Below are 24,630 nucleotides of genomic sequence, written 5' to 3'. Positions count from 1 at the left end.
TTGCACTGATCCCCGTCTCTCGTTCGTAGTCCGTGTATAGGGCAGAAAATGTTTTCAGGACTTCGAATCGAGAGGGCAGCTCCAAAGTCTTGGATGGTGCTCCCATCCAGAAAAATCCGTGGGGAAAAGTCCCGATGCCAGCTCAGTCACGTGATGAAGCCGGAGGGATTTGTGGAGGACAAATCCCTGGAGGACAAAACGTTGAGTTCAACGCAGTTATCCGTGGAATGTCGTGGGCTTCCCCTTCAGACTTGGAAAAAACGTTTCCATCGATCTCCGGAACTGTATTCTGTCGGAGAAAGCGTCAAGAAGTCGTCTGACGTTTCCATCGCCTGGTTTGCTGGATGATCGACTCGAGGGGCTTTCGGAAAAGAATCGATATGCGATCCGAGGTTCCCATGCACATATGTGCCCGCTGGCGGGTGGATATCAGGGTGAGAGCTATATTATTCGCCATGGTTGGTCGCTTCGGGTGGCTACCGCAGGAGTTTGCGGGGAAGACGTGCTTGAGGGGGGTTTCAGAAAGGACTGCTCAGATTCGTCGGGGTTCGAGCAGATTATTTCGACGCTTCGGAAGTCATTCGTTTCTTCTCAGTCTGGACCAATATGCGGCTCAATATCTCCTCCAAAGCTCCGCACGAAAGACTCAAATCCTCTCGTAACATCGTACGACAAAATCCCAATGCAATGAGGCGAACGGGAGGAACATTCAGCTGGGCTCCCGCTCATCGTTTCTTTATTGTCTCGGTCATGTTCGATAGTCTGTTCCAGATCAGCCTCGAATTTGGCAGTCTCAGTCAACCTCATGCTTTCGCTTCCCGGTTATTTATTTCGCGTGTTGCGTTGGGCTACGCACCTGTTCGTGCCATACCGATTCGTCGGCGTCGAGTATTCCTAGCGTCCGAGGACCGGCATCGAGATGTCCGAGTCCCGCTCAGGACAACGGTTCCAGGAAGAGGGCGCCGTAGGCTGTTTCCGGGGCTCGGCGGCCAGGTCGCTCTCGAAGCGTCCTCGAAGTGCGACGAAATCAGACCGAGCCAATGTCCGCTGGATCTGGAGACGGAATCATGCCATTGTCCTCCACGGAGCCCCCCGGACATGTACTCATCACGGCTTTGGCGGCGAAGTTTATGTTCTCGGCGAGAGTATTGACCAGCACGGAAATAATCCGGAATCCGAACTCAGCATAGAGCCAGTCCCGCCCAGGGAGGTTCCGAGGGGTCTATACACTGGGATAGTCCATCGGCGAGCGCGCCCGGCGCTTCGCGAGCAGCGACGTTGAGTCGGCGACCGCTTATTCGGGGCGGAGGTCCGGAGCAGGTTCTTCCCTCAGCATCGATGCGCGACTTTCACGGAAGACTGCGGATGAAGGCCCATACTGGTCAAAGGAATACGTCTATCGATCTCGGAGCTCCCTACTTGCGCTTATCTCCTTCGTTTCCCTCCGGGATCAGGAATGATGACGCGACACCCTAAACCCCATACTCGTTTCAGCTTTCTACCACTGAGGCGTTCTAGGATTCTAGGGGATTGTGGTCCCGTAGGCTCCCACCTTTGTGCGCTACTGAACCAGCTGTGAGATGTCACAGCCCAGCCATCGATCCGCTCGCGGCTCTAACCGTGGTTGAATTGTCGCCTGGTGTTCGGCTCTCGCCTCGCGGCCTGTCGTCGCCCGAGGCCTTCGAAACTGAACATTTTGATGTCGAACCTTCGACCGACAAGTTGGCGAACACTTCATGGCATGCAGAGGATACCTACTTGCGGATCCTGGACGATTGAGACACCCGCGAGCAACAACGAGATATCGCACTCAGCGGCTGTCCCTCCCCCGATGGCTTCGGTATGAACTTGTCATAATCACTTCCCGCTTCGGCACTCAGCGGCGGACAAACCATGCGCCGCATGAAAGCTTATTGATCAGGAGGAGCACTCTATGCAAATTCACTAATCGAAATCTCAAGGGAATAATCGATTGGACGAAGCCAATCAACGACCGGGAATCTCATATCCGACTTCTGCTGACAAGCTGAAGTTAGCGTCTCAAACTCTTTTGTGCGGCATCGCCAGAAGTGATGTGCCATTGCCTCAGCAGCTCCAACAGATGACGCTGCGACAGTCATTCTCTTCTCGATTGGTTCGGCTTCGATGCCGCCGTCAATCAGCGAAGCGAGCAATGAGTTAGTGAATTCGAAGGATTCGATGCTGTTCCGGGTCGATATGGTCCCACGTGAGCTCCTCTCGTTAATGCCAGCGGCCCGCGTGTCTGTCCGTTCGCCCGTTGTCGTGCCCATGGGTAGCAGGCAAAGATCATCAGCTCTCGTTCCGACGTCATTCTCCCCTCCCTACATCGGGGGTCCAGTGTCAGGAAGAGAAATCTTGCATGTGTGTGTCTGAGGCTAAGGGCCTTTTTATTGTTACACTCCTTCAATTCCCGAATTTTCGGTGTTTGAAGGAGCCATACGGTCGGAGGAGATCCATGCCGGAGAGTTAGTGACCATCGCGTCATCTGTTTGGATCATGGCCACCCTGTGAGGAGCTCTTGAAGCCATCTCCTTTTTTGTCGTGTCTTCCCGTGGATATCACTTCGTACGTTCGATTCATTTATTTTCGTCGCCTAGAATATTAGGAAGAGAGAGATATTGTGCGGTATTCATTCCTCGACTGTATCCGAGAGCAAAGTTCCACATTCTCAGCGGAAAATGATCGGATATTCGGAACGTTCTTTGACATCTGAGGCACACCGACACACGTTATTGGTTGGCGGGTCCTCGTTCCTCTCGGAGCCGAGTGAACTCCTGCCTCCCCCGGTCGTTCAGATTCGCAGCCACTCCTGCGGCTCCGTGAGGAACTCATCCGGAACATGCGATGGATGAGAGACTGAACCAGAGGAGGATGGGCTGAACGATCAGGAATTTATTGAAGGAGTCGGAGCTCCGAAGCAACGCACCGATTCGATAGCTCATGGCAATGAAATGGAATTCGGATATCGCCAGCCCTTCCGGGAACGCTTGTTCCGGCTCGTAGAGGATTGTAGCTCAGGCCCTTTACCGTCGCGAGCTGATTTTCCCGCGAGATAAAACCCGGATAGCCCCTAAAGATTTTTATCAGGCCGTGAGGTGTTGTTTGACGTTTCGGTGAGTACACCGTGAGTTGAGGAGGGCAGCCTCGGCATCAGCCGATACTGAGGTCAGTCGCTACATTCAATCGTGTCTCGATTTGTTCACGGAGTCGCATTCATCGAGCGCTGTCACATTGTTGAAACGCACGCCAAGAATGGCATCACTATGGCGCCAAGCTGCCTTGATACGCCGCAAGCATTTCCTTCCTGCCGGTGGAAGAAAACGTCGCCGCAATGATTGTCAGCGGAAAGAAGGTTCAGAATATTCGGAAAGTCGGTTCAGAATATTCGGAAAGTCAGTCTGAACGCTCGGAGCATTTCGGCTCAGGATCCTCCGCATACATCATCAATTCATACATGTCTCTGTTGCTTACACGCATACATGCGTCGTCGCTGATCAGTCGAGACGCGGGGGAGCTCTCGCTTTGACGACTGACCACTGTCCAGGATAGAGCCGGGACAGCCGTCCTCAATCGACGGTTAGCTCAGCGGAACGTCATGCGAAATATCACGGTCCGATTTACACGATTAATTTATACGCATCATGGACAAACGACTCGCGGACTCGCGTCTAGTCAGCGAATCGTGAGACGATCAGTGCCTCCGCGCCAAAGAGTTTACGAATGACGGGAGCGCTGCCGCCGATTCCTAAAGTGGAATCAATGTTTCCATTTCCTTAGTCACCGGGCCATATCGACGACTCTTTAGTCATTCTTGCCGTGATATTCCGCTTTTGGTAGCCCTCTCCTTCCGGACCCACGACGCAGATGACTCCAGTATCGGCGATACTGTTCCCGATCTGGCACCAGCCAAGGCTCTCCGGATGAGGACAGTCTTCCGGAATCAGATTCGAGAGCGCGACTAATCCCGATCAGAGAATAACAAGAAGTTTTCTTTCATTTCTGGACAGGGATCGGGATGCCGCCACCTCCTCCTCCACCCCCACCCGGGGGCCCACCCCAACCTCCGGCGATGCCGAATTTCAAAGCGGCGGCAGCCCCGGATCGGGGGGCGCTCCTGTCACAGATACGAGGTGGGGCTCGACTGAAAAAAGCCGTCACAAACGACCGTAGCGCGCCATTAGTCAGTAAGTGTATGCTGAGATCACTTGGGAAAGGCTTAAACTCGGGAGTAGATATTCCTGACATCGTTTCTCGAGTTAAGTCATTCAAAATCTTTCAGCTAACAAAACAAACAATGTGGCAGCGTCCAGCGGAAGCAATTCAGACGGACCGTACCGAACGGGTGGATCAGCCCTCGGGGGAGCATCGAGTGGGGGTCCTCCAATGGGTCTCGGTGGCCTTTTCTCGGGCGGCATGCCCAAGCTCAAGCCCACAGGTCAGAGATCGGCCCTCGGAGTGTCGAGTCGAGGCGGCGCGGAGTCCTCGTCCCCATCGCCCCCGAAAGAGTCACCGCCAAAAGAAGCCCCGTCGCCTTCACGACAAATGGAGTCAGTTGGTCAAAGTTTAGCTCAAGCGATCGCGAACCGGGCGGCGAAGATCAACGCGACCAGCGAGAAGGTTGGTGCGAATATTTGGTGCGAATATTTGTTCAATGAAACTCCCCCAGTGTTTCTCCGGTAGGGCTGTGTCTGATTCCCTCTCTCGACAGCAGGTTGCTCCTACCTCGGCACCGAAGTCGTCCGTGACGTCGTCTTCTTTTGTGAAGAGTCCGTCACCCGAACGACCAGGTCCCCTCCACCATGACACCCACACGAATTCCACAGGCGCCTCGGCGACGAGTTCGTCGGCAGCGCATTTTCCCAAAGACGTTTCCCCACCGCAACAGAGTCGACGTGGTCCCCCGTTGCCCTCGAAGCCTCCAGCTTCGAATGTCAACCGATCGACCTCGCAGAGCCAGACGAAGAGACCCACGCACAAACCCCCACCCCCACCTAAGTTTGGCACCCTCGGTAAGATGACCTAGCACGGAATACGCGTCCTCTCAAAAATCATCGTCCTTCGCCGAGCAGTGTCTCTAACGATCCCGTTACAGGCCATCAGAAGAGGACCGCTGTGAGTCAAACTCAGCCGTTGGCTCGGAGGCAAAGTTTCGGTGCGCTTGATTCGAACGCAAGCGCTCTTAGCGTTACGAAGCCACAGGCGGCTCCACCTCCGCCGCCTCCACCTCGCAACATGAGCGTCCCGAACAACATGAACAATATACATCGGAATGCGCCACCGATCCCACCATCGCTCCACAGCAAGAAAGCCCCACCTCAAGCGCCCATGACAAAGCCTCCTCCACCGCCTCCGAACAAGACGACGATGCGTTCGACGCCCTATCCGGTGAGCCTCGTTGGAGGAGGTTCTGCGATGCGAGCGGGACGATTCGAATCACGCTTCACCTTCCACAATATCAACGATCTCTCGGTTACTTACGAGCCCACGCAAGATAAAAAGTATCCGAGCAGAAAGAAGAAGTCCCACCAGCGGAAGGCTCCAGCGCCTCCGTTAGTGTCGACTGAGTCCTAATACGTAGAATCGGTTTTGGAATTCGGGGGTCCCTGAAGCTCATATCGACTACGCCGCCGCCGCCGCGGCAGCAGCAAGAGCAATACACAATAGTCGTCGTGCTTGCACGCAGCAGAAGGTGCTCCGCCTTCTCTTCGGTGGATAGAAACGCTTTCGCAGCCGCTGGTCGCTCGAGTCCCCCGATAGCGGAAGCCAGGGGGAGCGAGTCTTGAGACGTGTCAGCGGTCCGCAAAATCAGAACACCGAAAAAGGCGTGCACTGAAATGTCTTTATGCAGAAACAGAGTCCACCGATAGTTTCTAATGTTGAAAGTGTTGTAGCTCGAGGTGATTTCATACGTAGAGCTTTTCGTAGAGCTGCTGTATGAGACTCGAAAGCGAACGGATGAGACGACAAAGCGTTGAACGAACCATTATGGTACAAACCGGAGGACGCGTAGTTGGAACTTCGGCGTTTGGCCCGTTCCACGACGATGTGTGCCACTGTTATTGAATGGACTCGAGCGGTGTTCTGTGGTATTTATATGGATGTCGGAGCCGCGCGATGCAGTCCAACGAGACTTCAGACATGATCATGTTCGTAGGTTCTTACTTTCGTCTCAATCGGGTGAATACAGGTATGAAATTGGACGTGAATGGGGACGAGAGAATAGAGAGAGGGGGGGGGGCGATTCAAGGAGAGGGGGGTCGGATTTCCGAGTGTCTGAAGCACTCCGTTGAATCGTTTCGCCGTTGTAAGGTTACTGTTATATATCTTACCACTGTATCTATCTCCGCATCAAATGACGTTGCTTATATATGGCCGGTCGGCACGTAGGGAACAACGTCCTTTCCGCAGCAACGGATGCGTACAGACTCGTTAATCCTGGGCCCCCAGATCAATCTTGCATCCTTCGCCATGTGTACCGGGCTTCCCCCGAGGCGGGGAAACAAATCGGTTAGATGCACGCTCCCATTCGGCGCAAGAATATGGGGCGAGGGGAACTAATGCAAGGTCCGAGCATGTGGTGGAGCGCTGTACCGATACGATTCGCTTGATAATTTATTCTCATCCGATTGTCGAATAAATATTTTAAACATGAAGACATGGGATGGAGCGGCTGTTTTCGTCATTGCGACAATCGAAACAGAACGAATAGGGGACTCGAACGTGAGCAAAAGCTGTTCGATGAGCTCAGGACGATTTGTTGCGATGGAGAAGGCGTCTTTACACACAAGCAACCTCGTCCGGTCATAAAGGCTTCCTCAGATTTTATTTGACATCTCCTACTTACATAAACGTTCTTAAAATGATACATACATATTATTATCTTCATCATTATCATTCATTCCGTTTCTCGCAGCTTTGTCGTCTCCAGATCGGTGTCGCACTTTGCGCTCATACGAGTTTCTTGGCTTCGAAGAAGCCTTTGAGATGTTTCATTTGCCAGACTCCCATACCGACGAGCAGGACGAGTTGGGCAACAGCCCAGTATAGAACTCGCGAGTTTGTTGACTCCGAAGTCTGCCGGAAGCGTTCCTCTCGGTACCGCTGATAGTTCTGCTCCTTGGCGATTTGTTCTGTTTGGAGCAGGAGTTGCCGCACGCGCACTTGGAGGTCCGAAAGTCTCTCCTTCTGGGCGATCGAAGCGTAATCGACCGCGTGTTCTCCCACCTGCAGGTCTAGATGGACCCGCAATTGGCTCCCGGAGAACCATTTCGATGAATTCGAGTACAAGCAAATGGAATGCTCTCCCGGGGCAGGAGATGTGAAGGAGAATCTACCTTCGGATGAATATACCTGTGAGGGAACGAGATCGAGGGTCAACTTCCATGGGCCCGATAGCGGAAGGTCGATGCCTCACTGCGTTTACGATTTTTTCATCGAAAAATCTTCTTAAAGTCAAGCGCCGCGCGGAAGCGCTCATGAGCTTGGGAAAACAAACTTTCTGACAGGAATGTCATGGAGAGACTCCCGGAGGGAGAAGGATTCTGTGCTTACTTTTGACAAGATGATTTTCTCTTCGGGATCACGAACTTCGACGTGCATACCGATTCCAGGAGAGGAGGGCATGAAACCTCCGGTGTTCGGGTCGTGCAATTGACATCTGTAGTGCCCAACCACCAGCGTATCTTCCGGAACTTCTTCGATGAAACATTTTCGCTCGCCTTCAGCAATATGGAAATACAGGCCATGGCTTACGGCCGCTAGACCGTACACCCCCAGGATCGTCAGGAGCCAGCTCTTCATATTGTGTTCTGTGAAGGACAGGTCACTCGAAGAAGCAAAGCAGATCCACAGGAGCTACTACCGGTATTTCAATCCCTTCGGTCCGCCAGGAGGCCTGACGTGTCAGCGATATAGGAACAGATGAGACCACAGCATGAAACCCAAACAGCCGCTCATCGACACAACGAGCGACATCGTCTGCTCGATGGAAATGAATACTTGCCCGTTTTTTCCAATTCCGAATACTAGAGAAGCAACGCATCTTATCGCTGATCGTAACGTTTCATACTGCTTCATTCAAATACTCTCAGGACATGATCGTGAGGGCCGTGGGATCCAATGCATGACGGGACCGGTTAAAGAGAGAAAACGGCTGGTCTCGGGATTCGGAAATATTCCTTGTCCTCAGGGATGCGGCGGCGGCGAGTAGTGTTATTTGTTATTCTCTCTTTGTTAGACTACTAGTGCTGTCATTCTCTCTCCGGGGATCACTACTTCCTTCCGATCGCTGCAGAGAACGATAAGAGCAACGGAAAATCATCTGACAGCAGTGCCGCGAGCTTCGCCGTATATTTTGGACCTTCGTATCGTGACATTCTCCTCGGATCTTTCGCGGCAGCGGAAGCGGCACTTTCCCATGGGATAGCCTTCAAGGGAAATCGGATTCAGAAAGAGATTCAGTCCGAATGCTCTGCCAACGCGGCTCCCGGTTTTGTGAGAGCATGGAAGGGAGGGACGCGGGAGATGACGACGCTGTCTCCGTCGCGTCCTAGTTCGGCAAAAGCCAAAAACTCGAAGCTGGAGTAGTTCCCGTTCGGCGGACGGGCTGCCGTCAAAGCATCGCAGAGTCATGTCATACCATCAGTCATGGTTGTTCCTCTGGAGCGCTGCAATTCTATTCTTGATAAACGTTCTACTCTTCCTAGTCGGTTACTTCCCCATGGAGCGCAACCCCACAGGAGTAGCCAAAGCCACGGATGCAGCTTTGCCGTACGCTCTCTGCGGGCTCCCATCCAACACCGTGCATGATACGACGTATAAATCTCTGCACCCACGATTGGTCCTGGTGGTAATCGATGCACTGCGATACGATTTCCTGGATGAGAAGAATTTCCCCTACGCAAGCTCGATGGTGGCGAAGAGACATGCCCTGAAGTACAAAAGCAGAGCGTTCGCGCCCACCGTCACCCTTCCGCGCATCAAAAGCATACTGTCTGGAATCGTGCCAGGATATGCGGATATCATCATCAATCTGGATGCGTCGAGGATGAGCACGGACAACCTCATTTATCAAGCGCACAGTGAATTGAGGCGAAGCTATTTTTTCGGCGACGACACTTGGCTGAAACTGTTTCCCCCAGAGTATTTCACAAAGTACGAAGGAACCTCGTCTTTCTACGTCAACGACTTCACCGAAGTCGATGCAAACGTGACAAGAAACGTGAAGGAGACGATATCGAGCGATTGGGATCTCATGTTCCTGCACTATCTCGGGCTCGACCATTTGGGACACATAACGGGTCCTGAGGGCCCCGCGGTTTTGGACAAGCTCAAGGAGATGGACGAGATCCTCAAATATCTCCACCAAAGCCTACCCGATGGTAGCTTGATCGTGGTGACCGGGGATCATGGAATGAGTGTCACGGGAAATCACGGAGGAACGTCGCACGAAGAAATCGACACGCCAATATTATTCATGTTGAGCGGGAAAGACAATTATTTCAACGAATCTGTTGAGCTTTCATCTTGGAACGTACATCAGATCGACATCACACCGACCCTCGCACTCCTGCTGGGCTTGCCCATTCCCCGAGGCTCCTACGGGTCGGTGATTCCCGAGGTCATAAACGGCCATCCTTTCCTGAAGCCCGAACAAACTCTCTTCCGGATGCAATACAATGCGAACCAGATGCTGCAAGTATTCAACGATTACTTCGAGGCTGAAATGGAGAAGTATCAGACGGTCAGAGCCACCATTTGCCAATATCTGCGTCTGATCAAAGACGACGCACCTCTGACGACTGAAGCCGTTCATTCGATGCAAAAAGCGCTGTACAACTCCATGACCATGATGAAGAAAATGCTAATCGGCAACAGATCTACGTGCAATCTTCATTATTTGATTATTGGCGTGATCGGAGCGTTCGAATGCGCATTTTCAATCTTCATCTGCGCCTTCTCGGAAAATCTTCGCTTCAAATTCGACAAGAGAGTGTTGCTGTCCAGCTTCATCTTAGGCTTTTCTGTTTCCGCTTTCATCTCCACGTTGCTGGAAGGCTCGACCATAAGGAACGAGCTCCTGGGCGTGATATTCCTCTTCGCGTCCACCTACGTATTGCTGTGCTCATTGCAGGGTTTCACCCTGTCGACGTTCAAAGGCAATCTGGGCATGGTGAGCGTCCTGTCTTGCATGCAGGTGCTCGGTTACGCTCTTTACGCGGGCTCGCTGATCGGCAGCAGTTTCGTCGAGGAAGAGCATCAGACATGGTATTTCTTGAGCGTCAGTATCGGAGTTCTGGGAGCGCTGCTCTCACCGTCGATGAAGATCGGTAAAGAGAACGCTATCAGGGTTTTCCGAGTGCTACTGCTGTCTCGTATTCTGAGAGGCTGGAACCGCACCGGGGACAAGTGGATTCACCTTCCAGTGTACGCGGACTACATCCTCAAGCAACGATCTCTAGCCGTGGCTCTGGTGCTCGTCACGTGCTACAATGTGATGAGTATGTTCAGGATGCGCAATTCGTCGCTACAAGGCGCGCTCGGGGCGACTTCCGCGGCCCTAATTTTAGCGTATAAACTGCTCAGTATTGTCGCGGGCGAACACCACAAGCTAGCGGTTTGGCTTTATTTGACGCTTCCCCTGATGATTATTTCGGGTATCTGGGAGTTTGTCACGCTAGAAAACCGGAGAGAGCGTCATCTGCATCCTCTGAACGCGATATCGAATACCTGGATGCTGCTCGGTTTCATACTCCAGAGACCGGAGAATGTTTTCATGTTTGGATTGGAGATTTTCCTCGAGAACGCCGTCCACGCAGCGGTGGCATCTTTCCCCGTAACGATACAAGCCGTTGTCTACATGTGGTTTTCGAATGCGGCCTTCTTCCATCAAGGCAACTCGAACAAATTGTCGACGATTGACGTCGCGTCGGGCTATATCGGCATTTCGTTCTATGAACCAGCCCTTGTGGGATTCCTGATGTTCTGCCACACCTACTCTGGGGTGATTCATTGGTTGATTATGTTCTGGCGGCATACCTGCTACAACCTCGGTCCCAAAGATAAAATTAGGGTGACTAGTCTCATGCTGTGCATAAAGCTGCTGTTGACAACATGGTATCTGCTGATAATGATAGTTCAGAGAGAACATCTCTTTGTATGGTCTGTATTCAGTCCGAAAGGACTATACGAGTGTGTGCACTCGACATGTTTTGTGCTGCTCCTGATGGGAATTTCGTGCTCCAACGTGTGATACGGGAGGGACGCCGAACGTGTCTGCGTTAATGCAATGTAATATATTTATAGAGATCGATTAAAAGGAGGGGGCTTCCTCCGTGGAGATAATTGGCATATTTTCCGCAGGAAAGGTTTAGGCGATGGACCGGGATAGTGAAAGCTACTCATCGACTCTCCATACGAGCCCTGTGATTTATTTTACGTCAAACACAAAGAAACTTTCCGGGAATTCCATCCGAACGGTGGACTCACAAGTGACTTTTTACCCGAGTTTCCTTAAAGCGATTGAATCAGCCATTCCTAACTCTCCATGGATTTCCCCATCCCTACAAGTATATACATGAATATGTTCAGCATGGTTTCAACCTCCGCTACGCAGTGTTGACCCCACAGAAAGAAGCGGACTCGCCGAGACCTCATGGTCGCGAACCGCTCGATCGTTCTTTCTCTTTCTCTGTGATTTTGTCTTTGAGGGTAGTATAGCCGCTCGGTATTTCCTCCAAAAATCTAGGATGGACATCTATTCCCAACACCTCGGTGATCATGAAGGGTTTAAGCCAACCGACCAGAGGACAGCATCCGGGGATGTAGTGGCCATCCTTGTGATAGAAGAGCATGCCGTCGATTTCCGCTTCGAATGGGGGCTTCTCAGCCTGTAGGAGCTCGCTAAGCTGATCCTTGTTCCACTCGAAACTAGGTACGATTTCGAGTTTAATTTTTCGTTTCGCTGAGGCGATTTGCTCCGCGCATTCCGTAAATTGTGTTCGCAACCAGTAAAAGCGGAAACATGTGTCCGAATCGTAGTAGGGCTTCGATCGCCAAGCGACGAGATCCAATATGTAACAGGTTTTCACGCTATCATTATACACAACATCCAATATAGTAAAGTCGTTCGCTTTCCAGTTCAGTTGTCGGTTGCTGTTGAGGCTGCCTCCTGAGAAAATTGAAAACTTGTGAATGACGGAATCTCTGATCGTTCGGAGAGATTGACATTTGATGAGCCCAATACACAATCTATAATTTTGACGATCCGTATACGTCTTCGTGCCATGGGAAAGAATTCGGCCCTCCTTGCCACAGTAGACGGCGATCCAATCGAGCTCTCACCTGGCAGATTGGACACGAAAGTGTGCAGGTTGAAGCCATTCCGAGCGTAGAGCTTGGTAATCCCCTGAGAGGCTACAAGGAGCGCCCGTTTGCCTTTCGGACAAGGAACTACAATATATTCTTTCAAATCAGGTACTTCAAGCAACCATTCGGACAGCATCAGCTGACCTCGGTAAGATCTGGAAGAGTGAATAGCTTCAGCTTCAAGAAGTCTTGAGAGCATCCCATCGTCAACCAATTTAGAGAGCATAGTCGTTCTCATGGCCGCCCGGGCATCGATATGTAATTCGCGATGCATTCCCTGCGGCTCTTTTGATTGAAAAACGCTTGTATCAGAGACAGGCGATTGGGAGTCCAAGGAGCAAGTTCGCGAGCTGCGAGAGGAAAGAAAGCTCGGGGAAATATGTCAGGTCGTTTCTCTTGAGAATCCATAGGATTGAGACCAGTCCGAGAAAGTCGACGGCTGCACGAATGATAATTGAAGTCATATCGGATGCCGGGTTGAGAATATATTCGAGAGACATCTCATCGATTACCTCGATGCTCTTATACCGCTAATGAGATTCTAGCGCCCACGACGGACGTTGGAAGCTCGTTTCTCTACGGAGGAAGCTCCCAGCCCGAGGCGAGCTTTTCCGAAAACCGGCCACGGCAACGTGTTCCACTTTTTCTAGAATATAGATATCCCCGGGGAGCTGTCTCGCCTTACCTCGGAGGACGCCGTGGCTTGACACCTTCCTCGGAATCGCTGCTATCCATCTTCTCACTGGGCTGACCCTTGGGGAAGAACCCTTGAGCCAGATCTCTTGCATGCTGGAGCGCATCGTACCTGGAAACACAGAGAGCAACGTAGCGCAAGACTGCATTGCACGGCGTTCCCGCAGAAATCGGGTTAACTCGGCCATCATCGAACATTTACCTTTTATCTTTCTGTCTGGACAAGAACTCAGCTCGGCGCGATTCCTGATGGCAGGGTTTCTTTTTGAAGAGATCGAACCTCGCCGGTATCGATGAGCACGGCGTGCTTGTTACGGAGAGATCAGTGGCTAGGTTTTCGATCAAGTCCTCCATTTCCGGGTGTCTAGAGGAGAAAAATTCGACAGTGAGCAGGATGAGAACCACTCGTCCTCTTTATGAGAGCAGATCTTGTACTGATGCAGAAGTGAGATAGAGAAGTCCCTCAGCGGGAACCGGCATGCGAATACCGCGACGAGGAAGAAACTGACCTGAAGTGATTTCGAAAGGAAATTGCTAACTTCTTCCGGGATTTGGGCAGCTCGCTGTCGGGGCAGAATCCTCATCGAATAACTTCTGACCGTGACCCAGAACAAAATGTGTTCGAGACCATAGATGAATGTTATGTTCTCTTTCGCGCTCATCTGTTCGCGATTCATTCACCGCGTTCCGACTTTTTGGAGAGTTCGACAACTTCGGCGCCAATTACGATCCGAGGAACTCCGCGAATTCGAGGGCCCGTGCGATTTTAGAGTTCGCCCCCATGGATATTCTTCCGGAGCGTCGGTCGAAGCGGTTACGCGTGTCAGAGCTCCGGAATACCCTGCTGCGGTTGCTACGATTTTCGATCGGAACCTCCTTGCTGTGAAATCTATCGCGCGGAACGTTTTACTATATGACGTTGTTGTGTGGTTTCGGGAGAAAGCGCCATTCTCAGTGAGAGGGCATCGCACGGCTCGCAAGGAATGTCCTGCGCGTCGAAATATTCCGAATCGCTCTATCGACCGAAAGATCGAATCTTATCGAGGTTGCCGCCTTTCCACTCCGTTCCGTTCGGAAGCTCAACAGGTGTTCGGCAGCTGGGGTGCGCGGATCGTCGAGGGTCGATCGTGTGTTCGCTTCTCCTAAAGAATTAGGGAGTTTGGAAGAAGCATTGAGAATCTACTTCGTGATCTCTCATGGATCGTTACAATGCTGATCAGCTCATCAAGGATATGAAGGTGAGTGGGACTTCTTCGATTTCCAAGCGAATCCGTCACGTTTTCCGTGTCATCGCGTCAGCGGGGAGCTGAAATCATAGGAGCATGTGATCCCAACCGAACCAGACCGGTTGATTCCGTGTTCGAGCGAATCCTTCGAGAATGTCCTTGGCTTGAGGAGTCGTTCCCGCGGCGTATGATCCAACGCGTCCGCAGCTGAGATTTCTAGAGTCGATATCGTTCTTACGGCCTTCCAGTATCGGGTTATTCTCGGAATTCCCAATCACGGCATATTGAAACCCGAGACGGACCCTACACTTCGGCTACCCGAGCCGGATTGCATTCCCGAAACCGCACCTCTCGAAAGTTTCCATTCACAGAAGCAGCGGACTCTGGCCTCGACGGCGTTTCTCTCCAGCGTATCTGGCATGACTGGCCGAGCTCTGGAAAAATTCACACAACAGAGTCAGAAGGATTTTCCTCACCGTGAAATCTTGCATTTCAGTCATTTTTGTCCGGTGTCGACCTGCATCGATTACGGATAGCGGGACCTGCATTCACTGAATGTTTCCGCGAGCTCCTATCAGAAGATCTCAGTCCTTCAGGAACCATAAATCTTTCCACTCAGTTGCTCGAAGCTATTTGGGAGCAATTAAACGTGGGCTCCTGGAGGGAAGTGCCAATGGAATTTCGAGAACTATACTCCTACGCGAGTTTGATGCTAGCCGCTGGCCATCTTCAGAACCGCGGAAAAGACGGCGACGACTACGAAAACCGGGCGATTCTAGCGTTGGACAAAGGATTGATACTCGGTGCTCCGGTAGGGGACACAGCTGTCGAGAATCGACTCGCTCACTATGCCGATATTCTCCACGGCCACCGAAATGTCCGACCCGACTCGGCCTTTAAGAGTGTCGGAGAACAAGAGATCGATACCGCTTCAATGACGTCTCTCGTTTCGGATTATCCGGCGATCGAAGAGATGGCGATGCCTTCAGTCAGCGAAGTATTGAGGAGAATCGAAGCTAGTTGCCCACTTAAAATTTCTGAACTCCTCGATGGATGGCCTGCGTTGAGAACTTGGAGCGTTCGACACTTCCTGCAGACAATGGGCCAGAGGACTGTGCCTGTAGAAGTTGGATCGCGTTATACCGACGACGAATGGGGTCAAAAGTTGATGACCGTAGAGACGTTCGTGAGAGATCACCTCGGTGCGAACGGCTACTTGGCTCAGTACGGACTGCTTGAGCAGGTTCCCGCGCTCAAACGGGAGATTATCATACCGGATTATTGCTACGCTCTCAACGATGCCGACCCTGAAATCAATTTTTGGTTTGGCGGTCGGACGGTGTCTCCATTGCATCAAGACGATCGGCAGAATATTTTCTGCCAGATTTTCGGCACGAAACTGATAATTTTGTTCTCCCCGGATCAGAATGGAAATCTGTACCCCTACGATTCGCCCTTGCTGCACAACACTAGTCAAGTCGATTTGGAGAACTTGGATCCGAGTAAATATCCGAAGTTCCTCGATGCTAAGGGACATCGAGTGGTGCTCGGGCCTGGAGACGCTCTCCTCATACCGAAGAGTTGGTGGCACTTCGTTAAGTCCCTGACCCCGAGCAGCTGCTCGCTTAGTTTTTGGTTTGGTTGACGCCAGCCGAGGACCTTCGGCGAGAGGTCAGAAAGGTTCGCTACTAGATAATTTCTTTAGCTTCGAATAACTTGATGCAACGAAATTGTCGGAACCCCCAGTGTGAAGGCGTACCGTAGACAAGTACGTGACCCATCTAACTTGAAATATCTTACAGAGCTCTTTGGATGCTGAAGGGTCGCCGTATTCTCCCTCGAGCTGTCGGGGGCGACTAGTGTAGACACCGTGCTTCTTGTTAGTGTTGCCCCGCTGAACGCTTTGCAGCAGAAAGCTTGATTGTCCCCATACCCCCTGGTTCCCACGTGCAAATCCCCGCTCAACGCCTGGTGTCTACCTCCATAACAGCGAGATTTCACCGTTTCAGCGGTTTCGGGGGGAACGCTCGAGGAGCTCCTCAGTCGACCACCCCTCGACGCAAATCTTGAGATCGTCGAACGGGTTGGCAACATAGTCACGGTCGTGAGAACATCCGTAGGTCAGCTTCTCTATCTCTGCGACCTCTGCGGTGTCCAGACCGAGGTGGCGACTCGCTCCCTGAAAGTCCACCTCGAAAGTCATTACGGTTCGGAAAAGCCGTTTCCCTGCAAGTATTGCAATAGTTATGCGAGCGAGCGCTTCGACTCGCTGAAGAAACATTTCAGGACGCACACAGGTATGTTTCGGGAATGAATATGCGCTTGATCGCTACTCAAGGACGATGTTTGCGCCTGGGTGTTGCTCGACTCCGAATCCTTTGCAGGCGAGAAACCCTACGTGTGTCCGATATGTCAGTTTCGCACAGTTACAAACTCATCATTCCATCAACACTTCCGCAAAGAGCATCAGGATAAAGCTACTCCTGGTCACAAGGTCCAACCTATATTCGACTCTATAACAGCTAATGTAAAATTGATATGATCGAGTTTTTGGGGGGTGGTTGTTAGCGCGAGTGTATTTACGATCAGCAACCTTAGGATAAGATTGTATTTTGGTATCAGCGGATCGTCCACACCTTCACACATCCGAGACCCGCATCTCCCTGCTGATTGAATGTACACTATACAGCGATATGCGCGGTTCCTTACGCAGCTCTAGATCGGGGGGAGCCGATTCCTGTTACTCGATGGTTCTCGATTTCGGGAGGTCCGATGAGGTCTTCCCGAAAGTCCAGTTACCTTATTCATTCGTGTGATTCCGAGTCATACCTCTGATTGCGGACGGTTTTCACGAAAGTGTCGATGCGGCTGACCCGGGAGTCCCTGGTCATTTCCGGTTTCCACGGAGCTTCCCGTGAGGATCTCTCGAAGATTGTCGAGCCTTTAAGACCATCCTCCCATAGCGAGTCCTTGTTTTAAACTTCCGAATCGGACGCCTTGTCTATTCTACCCATCTAGGTAATTTTTTTGGGACGCCCTCACATTCCAGGACTGTTTTTGGGAACTCATCGGCCGACTTTACCCAAGGACGGGCAAATCGCAGATTGAGATGCAGTACCAGTATGACGCAGGCGTCCCAGTCCAAGCTAGGCCTAAGATGTTTAGTTCCTATATTCTGTGAGACTAGTCGGGACTGTGTCATATGCATACGGCCGCCGGGCGCGGTCCCGTGAGAGGATCCGGCTGCTCAGAAATGTTCCTTTTTATCGATGTGTTCCGTAAGCGGACTGTAGTTATGATATATGGTAATTTTGGAATAAAATAACTCGTCAGGTCCGAGAAGGAAGCATCTCATTGTGCGGAGTGCCGAGTACGAGCAGCTGAGCGTGATGGATGTTAGGACTCATGAGCGCACTATTTTGTCTCGGAGCTTGACAAAGGCTCAAGCATCGAGCACGGGAGCAGAGGCCTTCGAGGGTGAGGACCTCTAAACGACAGCTGCTCCCCGCACACGAGACGCTTCTGCTCCTCCTCTCACCAGAGTCCAGGAAATGAGGGGTTCAGGAAGAGGTTCTTGTACGTGTCGCAACAAGAAGCACCTCTGAAGATCGGAGAATCGCACCGATCGAAACCTACCCCTGCTCAATGGAGGGCTCCATGATCCTTCAAGCCCAGGAAACACTGAGAGACGGGGTCCGAATCGGCTGATGGCACCGATAGACTAGAATCGGGATATACGCGAAGGAAAATGACTTGATTCATTCTTCTCATTCTGAAAGACGCTTTCCGTAAAGATCTATGTTTTATTGGCATTTCGACCTTATATCCATAAATGATTCACGAGGTTCTGGGTTGTGGAATCGAATCTTTCTCAGCTGTTCCCTCCGTCATTGAGCTCTGAGGAGACAAATGCTTGGCTGATATCCGATATTGCCTTGGAAACCGCAAGCATACCATGTCTGTCACGGTCTATCTCTCTCTAGCTGTGGATAGCGGCAACTATCCGTGACCATCCAAAGAAGTGTCCCGGAGCAACGGAAGGTATCAGGATGAGACCGGAGGTATCAGTGAGCGATTCTGGGACGTCCAAATCCTAGAATGAAAAACTTCTGCCCTCGTGGGCTCGATCAGGGGAGCCGAGTCAGCCAGATACGCTCTTCCTAAAACAGCACATTCCGATCCGGACAAAAAGGCATTGGAGCGATCTCCGGGTACATCGTTTGTTCAGAGGAGTCTTTGGGTCTCCGGAAAAATCCATTAGTCGAATCCCCGGTACTGAGCTCGCGACTTCTGAGGCTCGCATATCATGCGGTGCGACGATTACGGCGCGGATAAAACGAGTTCCGTATAAGGCTCGCTACACAACTGAGATCGATGAGAAACGGCTCGGATCGCGAGGACGGTGTCAAGCAAGAATCAACAGTAGGACGACATGTTACGAGTCGTGACGACGACGTCTTCTGGCTTAAAAACACGGTAACCCTGTGATTTCTGCTGTGAGTAGTATCAGATACATTCCCAGCGGAATCTTCTTCGACGGACTCATTTGGCATTTTCGTAGATGGCAGCTCCAGATGTGGAGTTCCGGACTCTTGGCCTCCGGCGCCGAATGTCGGAGGACACGCAGCTGATCCAGGGGCTTTCATGGAAGCGTCGGAAAATCAAAGCGCGGACTCCGGCCTTTACCGGGTCCTATTCTTTTCCGAGAAAAAGCTTGAGGGTTTGCTCATTACTCGCTCATCCTAGAGCCTCCGAAGTGAGGAGCTCAAGCTGAGTGAGCGGCTTGAAGATACATATGTAAATTGACTCGGCTTGCGAGCGAGGCCTGAGATCGGCTCATCAAAGTCCTTAACTCGGGATCCGCCTGAGCCCCGAGATAGAGAGTATATGGTTCGACAAGAACGTCTGGTATAGCCTATGATACAACATTGTAAGCCGAAAACTCTCGCCTTGATCGTGACTCATGCGAAACTACATAGAAAGTTTCGTTGGCGCGGCACAGAACCTTCGTCTGGTGAGCTCATCGGCGCCTTCACCGTTTCTTCGAGTAAAAAACATCAGATCTCCCGCATTCTGTCGGAGACGTCACAAGAGACCGCAGCGGCTGCGCTTTCTAGCGTTCTGGCACGGTTCTCGGGATCTGCGACTCGTGGAATCGAAGTCGCGAATCTCCATTCCAATGCGTGGACAGCTCATCCAGAGTTGACCTCAATTATTATCTAGAGTATGAAAGTTACCGGCCATGGCATTGGAGGTTGTACAATCCGAGAAAAAAAACATTTCTGGGAGGAGCCGGTGAGAATTTCCACAATGCTTCGCGGGAAATATCTCATCAACACTTTCGGAGGGCACGATTTCTTGGAACGAGTGATACTGTAGGCAGCATTGGACTGACTGTAGATGTACAAAACGGGGTGCCTCTGGAGGGAATTCTTCCCGGATTCCCGGATAACATTTCCGGGAATCGTAATGTCTTCCTCTAGGTCTACGAGCGATATTCCGAAATGAGTAAGCAAGAACTAGAAGTTCATCAGAGTTTGTGCGGAACTCGGCCTCGGATCGTCTCCGAGGTCTGAAGGTAGCGCAATGCAGCGTGGCAGGAGATGCCGGAGAGAGGCTCAACATCTATCGAGTAACTCTCATCGGGACTCTTTGCTGGTCGCAGCCCTGCTGCTCGCAACCATCGACGTTTGGGTGATGCGCGATCCGGTGGCCGTCGTTGTGGTGGTCGAGTCCGCAGTAGACGTCACGGATCTGGTCGAGCTGCTCCCACGTCTTCGTCTCGACACGCGCTCAGGATGTCCTCCTTCAACCAGATCGGCTTTCAGCTTCAGTTGTTCTCGAAGATCAGACGAAGCCTAGAAAGATCGTTCTCCTCAGACTAAGACCCGACGTATCTACAAGGCATGGCGCTGCGCCAGATCCCAGGAATTTCGTCCCTCTCCGGACGCGGATTCCCGGCGTTCGGCTGATCTCGAATGCATCGAATTTCGTAAATCCGCGCTTCCCCGGGAGAGATTTCTCCAGCAGTAACTTGTGGTCGGAGTTGTCTACGTTTTTCGAGCGCCAAATGAGAGGGCGGCTCCCGCTGAAATCTGTCCCCGGAACAGAAGCCCTGGTGTGACCCAACAGACTAATCGTGAGCCACCAATGGAAGATTTCAATGCCAAGTACTTTCAGGTATGAAGCCGTAAAATGTTTAGTCGCCATAAGAGGAAATGCGGAGAAAAATGAGGGGAGTTTGGACGAACCTTTGCCAAAGCTCTAGACTGACTAATGAAAGCTTGCTTCTCGGTGGTGAATTGACGGGCGCGTTGTTCTTTCTGTCTCAGCCGTTGGATCATCTGCGACAATCTCTCGCCCTCAAGCACCGCAACTTTCTCCAGACCCTTGCGGAAGGACTGCGAAGCGATTCAATGTTAATATATGTCCAGCTAGTGAGGCAATATTCATCGAGTCCAAACTTTTTATCAGTATCCCTTACTTTCTCGCGGGTCTCTCGATCTTTTTGAGCCTTCCGTTTCTTCTCCTCCAAGAGTTCTTTGACCCGCTCTTGAGCACGCGCGTTGGATGCCACTTGATATTCGCTCACCTTCGAACCGACGGGATAGACACGTTACGATCTCCATGTAGAGACTTGAAAAGCTGGAATCATTCGGCTGATCAAGCTTTACTTCTTACCTTGCTCCTCCACATGTCCAGCGCGGCATCCAGTTCTTTCTGATTCTTCCGAGCGACATTGATGCGACCGTGGAGTTGTTCCCTGTCGAGAAAAGTCCCTCGCATCTTTCTTTCTGCTGCGGTCGAATATATCGAAATATTGCCCTGATTCCCTTAAACGACTGCAATCTCTGGGACAGAAACGATCGCCCGAATATAAGGCTATACAGAAAACCTCGTTATAACGAGCCCGGAGATCAAGGACTGGTGGCCCGACTCCGGCTCACAATATCAACATTACATACAATTAATCTGCTCGACGATGAGGAACACCCGGCCATAACAAAGCGTTTTTTTGCGGTCCTTCGAGGGCCGTCATAAGGGGGCTTTACTGCATTGCCATGATTGCGCCTCCCGGAGTTCGTCCGTCGGGATGCGTGTGGGTCTAATTATAACCACACGGGAAATCATGAATGTCTTTCCACAAGGCTTTCCAGGCAAGTTCACAAAAGACTCAAATACGATCACGCAGGCCCTAATAGAGAAAGGGGGAGAGCCGTTCTTTCCACCCGGGCCCGCGCTTCCTTGAGGACCCCCTAGCCGGAAGTATCGTGGAGCTTTCCACTCTGCGTTCGATATTCCTCGTCTGATGTGCCTCTTATTCCTTTGCCTTCTTATCGAGAATTCTACTGAACGTACGAAGCCTTCGTCGGAATGTTCCTTTGGGCCCAAAACTTTTCTCCGTGGCCCTGTTTACGCGAATGAGTCGATTTTGATCAGGCTGAACCGTCTCGATCATTCACAGTAATGTTCGAGATGTCTGAGCTTTCAGGAAGCTTTCAAGAATCAATTTTGGCTCGAACATGATGAAATTTATGTTCTTCGCCGTCGAACACATGTCCAGGCTCTCTGAGGAATATTCAACGCTGAATGATTTCTTCCCGAGGCGCAGTGGTTTCTCCTACCCAGCACCGCGGGACAGAAAGTCGTGATGACTGATCCCATCACGTCAATCATAAATAAAACAGCTGACTGCTGTCCCGGCTGTCAACTCTGTTTCGACAATCGTCTCCAGAAGAGGGCGCTGCGCGCAGTCCTCGCCCGCGCTGACTGGTCCGCAGGCCCTAAGGTTGACTTCCACTGAGTGCTGCTGCCGCCGCTCGGACCACTATCCCTGCCGCCGCATCCGCGGCTGCTGCGGCTGCCGGAGCTGGTTCAGTTGTAAACTGCTTTCCCGACGTTGTGTTTGTGCATCGTTCGCCTCATCGTAGCGCATCTCTGATCGATTCAGGGGCTGCTCGTTGCCAGTTTGATCTGAGGTCAAGGCCTAAATGCAATCGCGACACGTTCGTTTCGAGGTGGCTCTTTGTGAGACATTAAGGGAACCGGGAAATAGTTTCCACATAACGAAGCAACCGAATCAAAGTCTACGCTCGACTCCATCGTTGAAAAAATAGGCTCAGCAGAATAAGTTGCTATTCTTCCGATTTCCGATTATTTCAAACGATGAAACTTCTCGAACGTGCCAAGTTTGAAGCTCTCAACTCGGAGCTAGAGTTGGAGTGCGGAGACTGCCGAATTCTCGGACGGTGAGTAGTTGGGAAGCTCGTACCGCTCGCCGCTCTCGGAAGCGTTAGGCTTAGCGGTTCCCGCGACGGATGAAACTTTACTTCGATGAGTCGCACGTTTCGATGCATCAAATATTATTGCGGGCATCATTCTCCAATCGTCGTGCTGTCAACGATAAGATATTTCGAAATTGTTGTCATGGCTGAGACGGATGACTCTCCGGGGAATGGACGATAGATCGGTAGGGACTCCCTATATCTCGAATAACTCCGCATTAACGTCTATCGACTCTCTCTGAATCGTGGGCACTTCCGGGTACTATCAGTGACGCAGAGAACATTCTGGGATCACCTGATTCAGTGCATCAGTCCTACGGGGAACCCTAGACTCCTTTTTTGAACTAATAGTCTACCTGCGGCAGCTCGCGATTCACAATACCCACTCGGTCAGAGGATGCTCAAGGTTATACTACTTCAACGGGGATGCGTCGAAGGGCAGGAAGACGGCCTAGGCATTAGACGCTCCGTCCTCAGAGTTGTGATCATTCCGGCGGAGAAAGGGTTCAGCTCATATGGTTGATGGGGACAGCCAGAGCTTATGTCAATGACCGGGACCGGGCTCTCTGATGACGTTCCGCACTGCTCCAATTCGGAGGCATTATCTCCGAACGCGATATATTCCCCGAAAAACACACCGAGAAAAGGAAACCGGGATTTGAATGTCTCTCTCTATGCACCTTCATCCGAATTCTTTGGGGACAAGAACAGATACCGCGGGCTAGAAATCATTGTGTGGCCACCGAGAGGTGATTCCATCGGCGAACAAACTTAGTGGCAAACGAACTTGGCTTACAGCGTTGAGAGTTACTCGTGCAAAAGTACACAGCAGGAAAAGAGGCTATTCAGGACGCTGAATGCTGACGTTGGTGTCGGACCAAACGCACTTGAAGCCCTCTCACCACCGGAGGGTCACGACGTCGTGGCTTTTTCACCTTCCTCTGCAGGCTCCGAGGACAGCCCATTGTGCGATACAATATCGAGAAAAGTCCTATTTCATTTAATAGCGACTTTGAACGCCTCGTTCGCACCGGACTACGATTTCTCTCAAGCCAGAAGTGAAGAGTTCAGCAAGGAACCAAGTTTGGAATGGGTGAGAAGGATAATCGAAACGTCTGTCAATTCTGGAAGCTGGGCGAACGCGATTGACTATCGCTTCTTCTTCCAAAAATCTCTGCTTGTCCTCAGGTGATGAACGCAGTCGACTCCCAGCTCGCGGCCAGTGCTTGCAACGTTTATCAGAGCAGGCTCCGCAACCATCTCTGGGGGACGATCGATGAGGAGATCTGTCTGAACGACTGCGTCATCTATTCGTACCGACCTGATTTCTGCTCTGATCCTTATGGCGAAGAAGGAACATTGTGGTCGTTCAACTATTTCTTCTACAATCGGCATTTGAAACGACTCGTGTTCTTCACGTGTCATGCCGCGTCTAGGTGAGTTCTCGAGGATGCCGTCTTCGAGCTATCAGCAATTCGTCGAAGGAATTCCTTTCCCAATGGAAATATGCTCCCCGTCCGATCAGAAGGATACTCAGAGTCGATTATCCTCTGTCTTCGCAGGAGCCCAAACACCAGCTTCGTTAGTAACGACGAAGACTCGATGGGAATGGAATTCGGAGTGGACGATCTCGTTGATTGCGTCCAAAGCTCATCCCAAGCCGTAGCTTACTGAAATAGTGGTCGACCGAGAGACCCGAGTTCCGAGCACCCGGATATCCCCGATGTCGGCGAGAGTCCTCTGCCTAGAGAGGGTCTCCAGCGACGGGGACATGAGAATCAGCGTTCCGTCGGAATCTCAGACCTTTCAGCTACCGCCTGCTACGATTTGCGACGGTGGGCCGCGCTTGCAACTGGTCGGAAGTATTCGTCTCATCGTGGGCGCTGGCCGCTGCCAGAGTGTTAGATTGTGGGGCGGGCTCACGATTTTCCCTCGGGGGAGGGGCCGGCAGCCTATGGTCGTTTTGGCATTAGAACGATGACGCGGCTGCTTCGGGTCCATGCCTTAGCATTAGCATCCCGACCGATAGCTCTTAGCCC

The 24,630-nt window shown here is 51.6% G+C and overlaps 7 protein-coding genes across 7 annotated transcripts in view; 4 read left to right on the top strand and 3 right to left on the bottom strand.

The window, feature by feature from the left end:
• Window positions 1-4,036: 4,036 nt before the first annotated feature.
• LOC108864455 (WAS/WASL-interacting protein family member 1) lies at window positions 4,037-5,898 on the top strand. Its single transcript, XM_029111885.1, has 4 exons — window positions 4,037-4,211; window positions 4,301-4,638; window positions 4,733-5,030; window positions 5,114-5,898. Exons 1-4 carry the CDS (start codon window positions 4,037-4,039, stop codon window positions 5,590-5,592), a joined length of 1,290 nt encoding a protein of 429 aa, XP_028967718.1. The 3' UTR covers window positions 5,593-5,898.
• A 908-nt stretch (window positions 5,899-6,806) lies between these two features.
• On the bottom strand, window positions 6,807-7,949 carry eca (transmembrane p24 trafficking protein eclair). The gene is made up of 2 exons (XM_003744823.2): window positions 7,573-7,949; window positions 6,807-7,371 (listed from the first exon to the last, which is right to left on the bottom strand). The coding sequence occupies exons 1-2, from the start codon at window positions 7,819-7,821 to the stop codon at window positions 6,970-6,972; spliced, it is 651 nt and encodes a 216-aa protein (XP_003744871.1). The 5' UTR covers window positions 7,822-7,949; the 3' UTR covers window positions 6,807-6,969.
• Window positions 7,950-8,650: 701 nt separating this feature from the next.
• On the top strand, window positions 8,651-11,356 carry LOC100897843 (GPI ethanolamine phosphate transferase 2-like). Its single transcript, XM_003744913.1, has one exon. It carries the CDS (start codon window positions 8,651-8,653, stop codon window positions 11,270-11,272), a length of 2,622 nt encoding a protein of 873 aa, XP_003744961.1. The 3' UTR covers window positions 11,273-11,356.
• Window positions 11,357-11,491: 135 nt separating this feature from the next.
• On the bottom strand, window positions 11,492-13,722 carry Snup (snurportin-1). Its single transcript, XM_003744912.2, has 5 exons — window positions 13,590-13,722; window positions 13,283-13,444; window positions 13,073-13,192; window positions 12,364-12,542; window positions 11,492-12,190 (listed from the first exon to the last, which is right to left on the bottom strand). Exons 2-5 carry the CDS (start codon window positions 13,432-13,434, stop codon window positions 11,673-11,675), a joined length of 969 nt encoding a protein of 322 aa, XP_003744960.1. The 5' UTR covers window positions 13,435-13,444; window positions 13,590-13,722; the 3' UTR covers window positions 11,492-11,672.
• A 554-nt stretch (window positions 13,723-14,276) lies between these two features.
• LOC100897551 (bifunctional peptidase and arginyl-hydroxylase JMJD5) lies at window positions 14,277-17,533 on the top strand. Its single transcript, XM_018640133.1, has 5 exons — window positions 14,277-14,318; window positions 14,803-15,977; window positions 16,109-16,185; window positions 16,316-16,603; window positions 16,691-17,533. The coding sequence occupies exons 1-2, from the start codon at window positions 14,277-14,279 to the stop codon at window positions 15,949-15,951; spliced, it is 1,191 nt and encodes a 396-aa protein (XP_018495649.1). The 3' UTR covers window positions 15,952-15,977; window positions 16,109-16,185; window positions 16,316-16,603; window positions 16,691-17,533.
• Window positions 17,534-19,945: 2,412 nt separating this feature from the next.
• The window catches only part of LOC100897402 (coiled-coil domain-containing protein 177), an 8,665-nt gene continuing 3,980 nt past the window's right edge, over window positions 19,946-24,630 (bottom strand). The window contains exons 8-11 of the mRNA XM_003744910.2: window positions 20,988-21,069; window positions 20,791-20,898; window positions 20,558-20,707; window positions 19,946-20,164 (exon numbers count right to left, since the gene is read on the bottom strand). Coding sequence (XP_003744958.2) covers window positions 19,946-20,164; window positions 20,558-20,707; window positions 20,791-20,898; window positions 20,988-21,069 — 559 coding nt within the window. The remainder of the gene's footprint in view (window positions 20,165-20,557; window positions 20,708-20,790; window positions 20,899-20,987; window positions 21,070-24,630) is intronic.
• Maf1 (repressor of RNA polymerase III transcription Maf1) lies at window positions 22,473-24,397 on the top strand. Its single transcript, XM_003744822.1, has 4 exons — window positions 22,473-22,555; window positions 23,390-23,684; window positions 23,780-24,027; window positions 24,154-24,397. The coding sequence occupies exons 1-4, from the start codon at window positions 22,473-22,475 to the stop codon at window positions 24,263-24,265; spliced, it is 738 nt and encodes a 245-aa protein (XP_003744870.1). The 3' UTR covers window positions 24,266-24,397.

Source organism: Galendromus occidentalis, unplaced genomic scaffold, assembly GCF_000255335.2.
Source record: "Galendromus occidentalis unplaced genomic scaffold, Mocc_1.1 scf7180000077475, whole genome shotgun sequence".
Lineage (NCBI taxonomy): Eukaryota > Metazoa > Arthropoda > Arachnida > Mesostigmata > Phytoseiidae > Galendromus > Galendromus occidentalis.
The sequence above is the reverse complement of the archived record's forward strand: the minus strand, read 5'-3'. Positions and strand labels throughout refer to the sequence as shown.